Here is a 13,604-nt window from a genome sequence, read left to right on the forward strand (position 1 = left end):
ATGAAGAAGAAGTAGAACAGGAGCAAGACGAAGCAAGGTACAGAATAACAGAATTGATGAGCAAACAAAGAGGATATTTGCCTATTACTTCTGGAAATGAGGTGGTTTTGTTTCCTATTGTGTTTAATAGAGGTGCAAATGAAGCAGGTAATCTTATACTTTTCCCAGAAAGAATAGAAAGAGAAGAGTATGTACATAGATTTGATCGTCGTAGTCGCGGCTTAAGACCAGGAGTATTAGTGGGACCTGAAAGTGTTATTGATGAAAATCCACCAGAAAATCTGTTATCAGATGTAACTAGTAAAAGATTGATAGATTATTTTCAAGGCAATCAAAAACAGTCTTCGATTCCATTATTTAATCTTGGTAATAATCAATGGGCTGCATTTCGTTATCTTGAAGGTGATAAAGAACAGGTCATAAGAAAGCTAAGGTCTGGTACAGATGGAACTGCACATACTTCTCCTACAGCACAAGGAATATTAGAACGAATAAACAATGTTCTTGGAGATGGTAATAGCATACAAGATGTTAATGATCTAATTACACTAGATTTTGCAACAGACAATGGCTATTATCATTATTGGCTTCAACAACATGATATAACTTATGTTGCAATGACACAAAGATATAATTTCCCAGTTGGGGATGAAATGCGGTTTAATGTTATTGGTATTAGCGGTAATCAGGTCGACGTTTTGAAAACTCATATTAGACATTTTAAAAATGAGGGAGATGTAGGACCTCGAAGGTCAATTTTAATTGTTAATTTAGGCGGTAATCATTGGGTCACATTAGTGATTGATTACCGAAATGGGAATTATATTGGTTACTATGCTGACTCACTTGGTCATAATGTTCTAAATAGTGTTAGACGAGTTTTAGAAGATAATAATGTTACTCTCCTTATTGATCAGCAAGGTAATCGGTTAGTACAGCAAGAAGATGGATATAATTGTGGCTTCTGGGCATTAGAAAATGCTAGAGATATTAATGAAGTTTTACAACAAAATAACAATCTTGGAAACCAAGGTAGAGGTGTGTTAGATGAAATGCGTAATTCTCTTACATTAAATGTTCCAGGCCTGAATAATATAGTTGATGAAAACAATCTTAGAAATGAAGAATACTTTAAAGTTCTGAGAGGAGATATCTCAAGAGAACTTCAAGACGTTAATACTAATGCTGGTAGAGCTCGTTCTGATGATGCTGGTAATCCTGATAGTGGCATGTCTTTTATTATAAACAATCAGAATAACCCTGAAATCCGTCGCTTACTATTAGAATACTTAGCGTCTCTTCGTCCACAGTTATTACATTTCAATAAAGAGCAACAGACAGCACTTTTGCAGTTTGTATCCAGCAGCTTTCCAAATGTATCCACTAAATCAGTAAAACAAGGTCTTTATTTGCCTTCTTTTGAAGAACGTGGAATTGAGGTTAATGGTAAATGCGTAGCAATTACACGTGGCTTATCTCAAACTTTATTTTTACAAGGTGAAAAACCATTTCTAAGTAATTTAGAAACTTCATCTGAGGTTTATGAGCGTATAGCACAAGGTAGGCAGGTATCTGAAAGGGAACAAAGAGAAGTTTTTGCTTTTAGTGCATTGCTGAATAACTTCGAGAGACAACTAGATTCTATTATAAATAGCCTACCCTCAAACTTGATCCATACTCAGAGTTACAAAACACTTGATGATTTATCACATTATATGGCTAAAGTTAAAGGTGATTTTGCCATTCATTTAGTGACGAGTAATCACGTTGTTGCTGTCTATAGAATTGGTGATAATTATACGTATTTTGATAGCAATGCGACATTTATTTCTGAGCTAGAAAGCGTTGATCAGCTTATGCAAGTTGTGGAAAAAGGAATAGAATTTGCTGGCTATGAAATGGGAGAAAAAGGCTTTCTCATTGAACACTTTAATGTTAATCAAGCTAATGACCTATTAGCTGATAAAGATAAGCAAACCTTAACAAGAGAAATTAAAACAGAACGACAACTTCTTGCAGAACAGGATAAAGAGCTTGGTCTTATTAAAATTAATGGTCAAGAAGTATCCAGAGTACAATTATATGACTTTGGGACTAAAATTAATGTAAGAGGTAGCGTACCGTTACTTATTAATGCTGATATGAAGTTAAATAGCGAAAAATTTCTGGATTGTTTAGATAAAAAAGAAGTAAGCATGACAGCTAGAGAATACCTTGATAACTTAAAAAATAGCAAAAATGTAAAAGAGGTAGTGCAAGCAACCAAAGCAATTCCTTTTAAAGGTTCAAGTCGAGAAGTTAAGGAGGCAGAACAAAAACGTAGCCCAGAGCTTAGGTTTTCTATGAAGCAATTAATAGAATATCTTTTGACTGCTGTAATTAATAGTAAGCAGAAAAGCCAACTGTCAGAGAATAATAGCAAAGCAGATGATAATCCTAATCATCATTTGAGTAGTGTAACAATACATGGTCAATCGAAAGAGTCAAAAAGGTATCAATCTGTTTCTTTCTGAAGTTGTAAAATTTCATCTACAGAAAGATGCCGTCTTGTAGTTCAACAAGAAAATTATAAAAATTGAATCTTAAGTTATGTTGTGAAATAAAAAATACTTTCTATTTGCACCATGTGTAGAGATGTATAAATTATAGTCAGTGTATATTTTGTGTGGTAGAGAAGTTAAGAACATTTTTCACAAAAAGGACGATACCAATAAAAAGGATTTCATTCTATTGGGGATAAAAACTGTTATGAATTTTCCTGTTATTTCCGAGTTCAATGATATTAATTTAGCAATATTTTATTAAGATCTTAAGCAATATAACCATGTTTAGCAACCCAAAACAGGTAAGTGTGAGAATCGTTCGTTTTGGGATGGCATGGTCTGGCAAATGTACTTAATACCTTTGCTTCAAGCTCTGGATGTAGGCTTGTTTGTCTTTTTCTGACTATTTGCGGTTCAAAACTTCCTTCTCTATCTCTTGGCGTTAAAAGCTCAAACGACCCTGCACTTGTGCGCAAAGTCTTCGCATTTCTTCATCTTCATTTGATAAGTGATTTTCTATTTCACCTTCCAAGCTTGCCTCCAACAGCCTTTTTATCAATGGTGTTAATGCTCCACCCCTTCCTGTTAGCGGTTTACCTTCTCTGATAGATGATAAAATATTTGATTCTAGTTCTTTGTAATCTACCAATCCGTTAGTTCTATTTGCTATTTTTTGACTCATGTCAAACCTCCATTTTTTTATATCAATTATTACTTTGTTTTTCGGTTTGACACAGTTTATTTAACACTCCCAGGTATTTCAATATAAATTGAAGTTAAAATAATTGCTTAGCAAACAATAGGTTTCATGTAATGGTAACCCTATAACGGAAGAGTAGGAGCCGCGTAAGAACAATACGAACACTCCAGCTAGGCCTTGTATATTGCATCCCCCCGCCCTATTTTTCCACTCTTCTGATGCTAAATAATACTTAATTTCTTGTTCACTGAGACGTTTAAATTTCACTATTGTAACCACAGTCCTGATATGTTGTTTAGATTGATCGGGAGTTAATAGACATACACTGGTGTATACTCTATGCCTTCTTCCTGATAACAAGCGGATACATTTTTCTGCTTGCTCAACGTTTTCAGCTTTGAGCAATATCCTTCTACCACAAGCAACAACTGTATCAACACCAAGCACAAAGTAATTTGGATTTGAGCTTTGTATTTTCTCCGCTTTACTTTTTGCCATACGGATTGAGTAATCCTTCGGAAGTTCCTTTTTTAAAGGGGCTTCATCTATATCTGCTGGCAAAATTAAACCTGGCTCAATGTTTATTTGTTTTAGTAAAGCTATACGCCTTTTCGATGATGAAGCAAGAATAAGATTATTTAGAGATCGTTCTGTCACTTGTACCTTTAAGCCTTCTAATGATCCTACCCTTTCTCGCATTCCTATCGTAAATGCTCATCTCAACTAACACCCTATCCCCTATAATGATGCGTATTTTACTTCTTCTCACTTTCCCTGATACATGACAGATAATCTCATGTTCATTGTCCAGTTTCACTCTAAATTCTGCTGCAGGTAGTAAAGCAGTTACTGCCCCTTCCACTTCAAAAATTGTTTTCGATTTCTCGTCTTTTATCATATGTTATATTATAATTTAATAATCTTTTTTAGTCTACTATAGATTTTAAATTATTATCAACACAAAAGACCTTTTGCGCCCCACTTAAGTTGCAACTTAACCCCAACCATCTTCACAATGATACCCTACCTACGTTTCTACTCTCTGCCACCTTCTCAATAGAACTTATAGGACTTATGTTGAAAGATAAATCATTATCACAATTTTCTTCATCGCTATCAAGTCCACTATCAACGCTTAAAGATCTGAGTAATGTTGTCTTCTCTCTCAGTGGAACATAAGACTCATTATCAACGCTTGAAGATTTGGATAACCTTTTCTTCTGTCGTGGAGCATTACCAGACTCATTAGAAATTTCTCCCGTTAATTGATTGTTGAAGCTCCTTTGTTCATCAGCACGAATTTTTTCTTCCAGTCCATCAAGCATTCCTACCAATTCATCACCCCATTCATTTTCTTCTTCTAATAATTGTTTACACTTTTCTTTCTCACGCTCTAGCTCGTTTCTTAACTCTTCGACTTTATCTTCATCTTTAGTGAGTTCAAGTGTAAGCACCTTATCTCCTGGAAATTCCTCGTACTTGTTTTCTAGCTCTTCAATGTTGAGTTTTAGTCTCTCTTCTCCAAGTGTATCTTGTAAATTGCTATCCTGCCTATCTGATTCTTTAATCTTTTGCCCAATTTCTACTTGTACCTTATATTCCTGATCTAATTCTCTTAGCTGATCTTTCAAGCGCTCTTTCTGCTGGCGTCGTTCAACCATTATCTGTTCCGCATCTTCTCGTGCTTGATTTAGCTCTTTTTCCAAATTCTTCTTTCCTGCATTAACAATTTTCAGCTCTTCCTTTAGCTTTCTTTTTTCTTCATATACACCTTTAAGTTCTTGTGCTTTCCCTTGTAGCTCTTTTAACACACCTGCTAATTCTTCATTTTTTTGTGCCAGTTCAGTTTGCAATTCCGTGTTTTTTTGCTCCTCTTTTTCAAACCTGTCTTGTAAATTGCTATTCTGCTTCTCTAACTTTACAATTGTTTGATTAGCTTCTGCTTGGGTTGTTTCTAGTTTCTCCTGTAGTCGCTGATTTTCTTGTATTAATTCATGGTGCTTTTTATTTATCACTTGCAACCCTGCTTCTATTTCTTGCTTCAATTCAACGTTTTTTTCGGACAGCATCTGATTATTTAAAATCAATTCATCCATTTGTTGTGAAGCAAATTCTGTCTAAGTTCCAGTGTGCTGTAAATTGACTTCCGTTTTAGTTTCGATTTGTTGTGAAGCAACTTCTGTTTGAGTTTCAGTGTGTTGTAAATTGACTTCCGTTTGAGTTGATGCATTGCTATTAATAGAAGGAGGAAGGCTATTGTCAGCATCAACTTTAGGGTCTAATTCCCCCTCTGGTTCCTCGCGATAGGCCGCTATAGACTCATTTTGAAAATTATTATTAGCAGTAGGTACAACATCAGCAGCCTTACCCTTTTCTAGTACAGCATCATATAAGGAGAGACTTTGAATATATAATTCATCATTTTGCTTTATCAATTCTAAGATCTCCTCCGATAGCACAAAATCTCCATCATTAAATTTTAGTACTTCAGTTATGCCATCGCTACTCACATTCATAATCATGGTACAAATTGAAACATTCCCGAACTCATCCTTTACAGGCCAAGTGCTTGTCATTTCATAACATGCGTCTTCTTTAAATTCATAATATCTTTTCTTATCTTCTTGATGAGCGTGTATTTCATGTTTTTTATTGCAATAGATATTCAGCTCTTTAATATCTTTCTCTTGCTGTAAAATGTCACTAACCCTTACTGGCTCATTTCCATTGTGATTAATAGAGTTGATATTCAAAACTCTATAAGCGTTATCAGTTTCTGTGTAATAAGCTTGAAGCTCTACGCCTTTCCTTCCAAGATATTTACTTGCAGCTTTTTTTCCCTGCTCTGCCAACTTTATGCATTTATCTATATCTTTCTTAAAGCTCTTATTAGCAGACTCTGTTACTGCTTTATCTATGTACGTTTGTTTAAAATCTCTATCGTTTATTAGGTCATAAAAACTCCACTCATCTCTATAAGCCTTCTGTATAGCAGTGAGGTCTCTTTCTTCTTTCAAAAGCATTAAGAAGCCTACCTTGTCTTCTAGGTTTTTTAGTTTAAAGCCTGTTATTATCTTCTCTAATTGAGAATCAAATTCTTCATTGGCAAAATTTTCAGCAAGATTATTTAAATTTTTTAACTCTTTGTATAATTTATTATTTTCTGCAATTGAGCGGCAGAACTTTATTATAGCAGAGTCCTTAGTGAAAGAATTGTCTTTTTCCATTTTATTGATACAGTCCTTGAGGGATGTAAAATGCGATTCAAGCCATGACGAATATAGATCGTATTCATAAGATGCCAACAAGCAATGTATTGCATTCCAAGCACATGATGCTACCCTTATAACTGATTCAACATCATAATTCTCTGACTGATTACTTGTTTTTCCTGCCTCTGCTGTTTTTTCTTCCTTAGCCAAACTTCCAATCATAATACGCCCCCTTAACTATATTTATATTATATCAATTAACATATATTAAAAGAAATCAAACTGTATAACCTCGTCCTACACTAACTTTTATGATTACTTAATTGTGTAAAAATAACTGCAAGTGTTAAACTTGAGCTTTTATTTTTCATTATACATTTCTTACTACATGTTTATACTGCTGTCTTGCATAATAGACTATTCGAAGTTACACAAGTATTTTTTTTATTAGATAAGAGTTAGTAAGAGCCTGTTCATAATTTTTTCAGAAGTAAGGCAGTGAAAGCCAGAACTACCATTTGTAGGCTAGTATTGAGTTTTCGCTCACAATTTTTCCACAATCTTCTACATTTTTCTAACTAAGCAAAAGATCGCTCCACAACCCATCTTTTGGGCAATACAACAAAGGAACGTAATTCATTTCTTTTGATCACTTCAACGGTTGCACCAATAATCGTTTTTATTTGAGTTGCAAAATTCTCTCCAGTATAGCCTGCATCAACCAGTACATTTTTAACTCCCGAGAGGTTTTCTTTTGCATTTTCGACCATTCTCACAGCACTGCTACGGTCAGTTATCTCTGCTGTTGTTGTATAAATTGCATGCTTGCGTATCTACTGCAATACGGCCCTGAAATCTTCTTGCCTGCATCATAGCTTCAGCAGTATCTGCATTTTTTATACTCTGTGCATCAATTATGCAGAAGCTTTTCCGACCATTGTTTTGTCGCAATTATTTTTTTTTAATACCAGCTCCAGAACACTTTCTTTATTTACATCTGGTTTTTCACTCCACTTCTTAAAATAGTCGTAACAATTGCGCCATTTTGGGAACTCTTTTGATACCATTCTCCACTGGCAACCACTTTTTAACACGTATAACACTCCACAAAATACATCATGTAAATCAAGTGTTCTTGGTTTTGTCTTCTTTCTGCAAGATTCCAGATCTGCTACAATAATCTCAAACTTTTCTCGACTTATGTCACTTGGTTATAAACTTCGCATATCCTACTTTATATACTTTATCCTCTCACTTTATCTCTTTTTTGAGATTACGTACAGGCTCTAAGATACAAAGACGTTTTCAGAAATCTTTAAGCTTAATAACATCCTCTCTCTTTGGACTAGTTGAAATTAGATGAATTGGTACACCTATTAATTTTTCTAACCTGTCTATATATTTTATTAAATTGATAGGCAATGTTTCAATCGACCTTTTACCTTGAGTGTTCTCTTTCCAGCCAGAAAACTCTTCATATATTGGCTCTAATTCCTCTTGTATTGAATGCGATGCGGGTAAATAATCATACATTTTTCCGCTATACTTGTAACCAGTGCATATTTTAATTGTATCAAAAGAATCAAGCACATCTAATTTGGTTAATACAATGCTTGAAACTCCAGAGAGTTGTACGGCCTGGCGCACTAAAACTGCATCGAACCATCCGCAACGCCTTCTCCTATTGCTCACTGTTCCAAGTTCCTTACCTATAGTAAACAAGCTATCTCCTACTTCATTTTTCTGCTCAGTAGGAAATGGGCCATTGCCCACTCTTGTTGTATAAGCTTTTACCACACCAATAATGTAAGCATTGGAGGATAACCCTGAGCCTGTTATTGCTTGCGATGCTACAGTATTACTTGAAGTAACAAAAGGGTAAGTTCCGTGGTCGATATCTAAAAATGCGCCTTGGGCACCTTCAAATATTATTTTCTTACCTTCTTTCATCAAGTCATTTAATATCTTCCACACAGGTTTTTTATATGAAAGAATTTTTTCTGAAATCTCTTGAATTTCCTTTAATATTTCTTCTTTTTTAACTACCTGGTAGTTAAGGCCTTTCCTGATAGCATTGTGGTAATTCAAAAGAGTATCCAATCTTTTATTGAGCTCATCTGCGTTTTCTAAGTCACAAAGGCGTATAGCTCTCCTCCCAACTTTATCTTCATAACATGGTCCTATCCCTTTATTTGTTGTACCAATTTTATGATTTCCATTTAAATCTTCAAATAGCTTTTCCTTGTCCTTATGTACGCTAAGTATTAATGGACAGCTCTCAGATACCATCAAGTTGTTATAGTTTACGTCTACTCCTTTAACTTTCAATGACTCTATTTCTGAGATTAGAGCGTGTGAATCAAGAGCAACGCCATTTCCTATGATAGATATTTTGCCTGGCCTCAAAACAGCAGGGGGCAGTAAATTTAATTTATAAACCTCATCATCTACTACTATAGTGTGCCCTGCATTATTTCCTCCCTGAAATCTCACAACTACATCTGCATTCTCAGAAAGATAATCTACTATTTTACCCTTGCCTTCGTCACCCCATTGCAGACCAACAATTACAATGTTATTCATCATTATTTTCTAGATTAATACATAAATATTAATGCAGTACGCTACAAATGGAAAGAGAAATCTACGCCTTTCCTACACCTCTTAAATAAAGAAATATACTGTCGATTTTCTTAATATATTACCAAATTATTCATCATTATATGATATAACTTACAGCATATTTGCAGTAAGGTGTTATTTATGAAAGAGACAAAAGGAAAAAATAATAAGAGTCCAGTAGTTAGATTAAAGGCCACAGCTAAAGAGTTCAATTTTAGTAAATTAAGAGCAGATCAAGATAATAAATTAGCGAATTCCGGTGAAACAATGTTCTTAGATTTTCAAAGGATGAATTTTATTATTAACGGAAAAGAAATAGATAAAAATCTTATTATTGCATTTAAGGAAGGAGCTAAGCACCGCAGAAGCGAACTTTTTAATAGTGATGATATATATAATGACGAAATATTTAACAAAAAAGGAACAAGAGAAATAGATACGGATCGTGGCAAAGCTTTTGTTGCTTCAGTACTCGAAGATATTGAGAAAGAGCTTGTAAGTGACGCATTGGGTAAGCTGTGGAAAAATCACTGCGAAGATCCCAAAACTACTGATCATCAAAAAACTGATTCATATAAGAAAGAATTTGAAGAATTTTACAATGCTGGCCAAAGGTATATCCATCTATTACCAACAGAGAAAGATGAAAACAAGGATTACCGTTCCTTTGCAAAAGAAGTTTTCAAAAAAATGTTCAGATACGCTGGAGCAGAAGTTCCAAGTGATGCTATTTTAGAAGAGCTAGTTACCAATTGTAATCAAGCAGGGTATGAGGCTGCTCCATTTATACAAACCCAACTTGCACTTGGACAGTCGTTCATAGTAGAAAATCCTAAAAAAGTAATAAACATTGATTGTGCTAACCAAAATAATGTGAGAATTAGATCTGATATGAGGCTACCAATACTCTCTGTTAAAAATCAAGTTATGCATGGCGATAAGATATGTAATCTGTCTAGTTCATTGGAATTTACAATTGAATCTCACAATGGTAAAGACTTTGTAACATACAGAGATGGTAAATTGTCACTTACTATTCCTAAAGAGTTAAAAAATTATAAAGATAATGGCAAGAGCTTGTTTGACATTATTAAAGAATATTTTCAGAAATTCTGTGCAAAATTAGGATTTAAACCTGAGACAAAAATACAAATAGAGCATGGCTTCGGTGCTCAAAGTAACTATTTAGATGGTACAATATCAACCACAGGATCAGATGCAAATGAAGAATTTATCAATCTTTTAAGCGAAAATCTCAGAGAGAGGTTATTGGGGTCAGGAGTTGCTCTAGAAGATGAAGATGTTGATGATATTGTTGAAGTCAGAGTATCTACCGTTATAGATCTATTGAGTGATTATGCTAAATTGGAAGATAATAAAGAACACAGAGAGTTATTAATAAGTAAAGTAGCAGATAATTTAGGACTTTCCACTCAAGATAAAACAGCACCAGAAGTATTGATGGAATTAGGCTCTTTACCTTCTTTGATAAAAGGTCAGGTTAATCATAATCAAGTGCAGTCTGTTGTAAATACTTTTATTAAGTTAATTATTGAAGGGAAAAGCGAAGTATACAAAAAAGGAGGTGCGATTAATGCAATTGATGCAATTCATAAGGAGATAGATAAGGCAATTGTTGAGCAAGAAAAAAAAGCAACCAACAAACAAGATATAGAAAATGATAAATGGACAGATAGAATCAAAAAACAGAATTATTCTGTGGAATCACATGAACATTTACCTTAAAGATATTAGTAGGCTCTTTAAATATTTTAGAGTTCATGGTTGCAACAGTTGCTATTTTACAGCGCACCTCATTGTAAAAACTACGTGCCGTTGCATCATATGTTTCAAGAACGTTGGTAAAATGTTCAAGTTGATCTCGATTCAATACCTGATCTATTCTAGTTAGTTGGTCATTGCTGCTTTTAAAATTAGTTAGATCACATAACATAGCACGTTCTTCAGTTTCAGCAGGCAAGTATTTAAAGTGACCAAAGATATTTTGCCTAATTTTCTCTAGCATATTTACCTGTATACTTACAAAGCTACCTAATACCGCATACTGATTTCTCTCTTTATCTTATATAAATTAATTAAGTAAAGTGAATACAGTATCCACACTACTAAAAAAAATGTGGCACAAAACATAAACATTGCAACCAGTGGCAACAGCAGGGAACTTTCTATTGCTATTCCACCTTTTCTCAAAATGCTTGCTGGCTGATGGAGAGTGGACCATAAATTCACGGAAAATTTTACTATAGGAATATTTATAGCACTAAAGATGGCAAATACTGCTGCTGATTTTTCTGCCTTCGCTTCATTATCAAAAGCGCTCCACAATGAAAGGTAGCCAACATATAGGAAAAGTAAAATCAGCATTGAAGTAAGTCTTGCATCCCATACCCACCAAGTGCCCCAGGTTCCTTTTCCCCAGATGCTGCCTGTGATTAAACATATTGCCGAAAAGACTGTCCCTGCAGGAGCAGCAGCATGTGCCAAGACACTAGCAACGCTATTGTTCCATACCAATGAAATGAAACTGAGTGATGCAATTAATCCATATGTTCCAAGAGCAAGCCATGCAGAAGGCACATGAATGTACATGATTCGTACAATTTCTCCTTGTTTATAATCTTCTGGAGAGAAGAATAACGCCAAAGACATTCCAATTAAAAAACATGCGAAACAAATAACCCCAAGCCAAGGTAGAGCTTTCTTAGAAAAATAAGAGAAATTTGTAGGCTTTAATAAAAACATTCGTTTTGAGAATAATTGTGTTAAGAATTTACCAATTAGTTTGAGTTTTATCAACAGGATAGTTTTTCTATATTTACGTAGGTCAACAAATTAGCATAATTTCAGTAGCAGATTGCTAGCCATTATTTTTAGTATAACACTATATAAAACATGACCATTAAAAAGCTTAATCTACACTTAGTATCAGATTCAAGTGGTGAAACTGTTATATCAGTTGCAAAATCAGCTCTGAAACACTTTCGTTCTATAGAAACGATCGAATATGTTTGGTCTTTTGTGAAAAAAGAGGAGCAGATTGACAAAATTCTGGAGGAAATTAATAGGAAAAGTGATGAGCATAATTTTGTTATATGCACTATTACTGATGATGAGCTAAGAAAATATTTAAAAGATAACTGTATAAAGTTGAAAATTCCCTATAGAACAATATTATCACATATTATTAGAGAAATTTCGTCCTATCTTGAAATTGAAAAAGACGAAAAGCTTGACTTGCATACTGAGATAAATAACGAATATTTTCAGCGCATTGAGGCAATAAACTACACTATTAATCATGATGATGGACAAAATATTCAAGATATTGATAAAGCAGATATAATTTTGGTTGGAGTTTCACGTACATCAAAGTCTCCCACCAGTACGTATTTAGCTTACCGAGGCTATAAAGTTGCAAATATTCCTTTTGTTAGTGGAGTACCCTTTTATGTTGACTTGGCAAAATTAAAAAATAAACTAACGATAGGGGTAACAATAGACGTAAGTAGGCTAATAGAAATACGCAAAAATAGACTTACTTCAATTAACAACGAAGATAATAATATATATGCTAACCCTGAGAAAGTAGAAAAGGAAATTAAAGAAGCAGAGGAGCTCTTTAAACAGAATAACTGGCCAATTATCGATGTCACGCAAAAGTCGATCGAAGAAGTATCAGCAACAATTATACAATATTTTAATAAAATGTTATCAATTGACTAACTCTTGATAAGTGATTATAATGTAAAGTAATTTAATTCTTACTATAGATATGAAAGTCAAAGGGTCGCTAAAATCTCATCGTAACAGAGATAAAAATTGTAAAGTTGTGAAAAGGGGTGGTAAGATTTACATTATAAATAAGGTAAAGCCAAGGTGTAAAGCGCGTCAAGGTTCTTAGCTTTTTGTTCACCTTTTCATGTTATATATTTTTTATATGTGAAAGTACGGTGCTTATATCTAAAAAGAAGCAAAAGTTACTGTGTTTAAGCGCAGCCTTACTCATTTCTTCCCTTACATTATATTTCAGCATTAGCACAATTACAGGTAAACGTGGCTTATTGACGTTAATCGATTTAAAAAAAGAAATCGAGTACAATAAACTTTTGCTAAAGGATGTCTCTTCTGAAAAGGAAAAGTTGGACAACAAAGTATTTGGCTTATATGAAAAAAGCTTAGATTTAGATCTGCTTGATGAGCAAGCAAAAAATGCTTTAGGTTATGTGAACCCTAATGAACTTATGGTTGTTCTTGACGTGGAATAGCAGTAGAGATCTCCCTACGTCATACCGCCGCGGCGCTAACACGTAGCGGAATAACGGTTTTTCAAATTGTCGGTAAATCTAAGTCAGTTTAGCTATATTGTCTCTCACACCGCTTAGCTGAACAGACAATGGCGTCAACTTAAGGAAAAATGTCAGAGATTGTGTATAAAATTTCTCTCTAAAATTTTTACCATTAAATTACCCAAAAGCTGCATGACCTTACTCAGAAAAAGTGGAGAGA

The 13,604-nt window shown here is 34.2% G+C and overlaps 2 protein-coding genes across 2 annotated transcripts; one reads left to right on the plus strand and one right to left on the minus strand.

The window, feature by feature from the left end:
* Window positions 1-3,303: 3,303 nt before the first annotated feature.
* LOC136412377 (uncharacterized) lies at window positions 3,304-5,339 on the minus strand. Its single transcript, XM_066395438.1, has 3 exons — window positions 4,271-5,339; window positions 3,907-4,131; window positions 3,304-3,842 (listed from the first exon to the last, which is right to left on the minus strand). Exons 1-3 carry the CDS (start codon window positions 5,337-5,339, stop codon window positions 3,304-3,306), a joined length of 1,833 nt encoding a protein of 610 aa, XP_066251535.1.
* Window positions 5,340-11,990: 6,651 nt separating this feature from the next.
* Window positions 11,991-13,363, plus strand: LOC136412378 (putative pyruvate, phosphate dikinase regulatory protein). The gene is made up of 2 exons (XM_066395439.1): window positions 11,991-12,480; window positions 13,146-13,363. Exons 1-2 carry the CDS (start codon window positions 11,991-11,993, stop codon window positions 13,361-13,363), a joined length of 708 nt encoding a protein of 235 aa, XP_066251536.1.
* The last annotated feature ends 241 nt before the right edge of the window (window positions 13,364-13,604 follow it).

This window comes from Euwallacea similis, chromosome 12 (assembly GCF_039881205.1).
Source record: "Euwallacea similis isolate ESF13 chromosome 12, ESF131.1, whole genome shotgun sequence".
NCBI lineage: Eukaryota > Metazoa > Arthropoda > Insecta > Coleoptera > Curculionidae > Euwallacea > Euwallacea similis.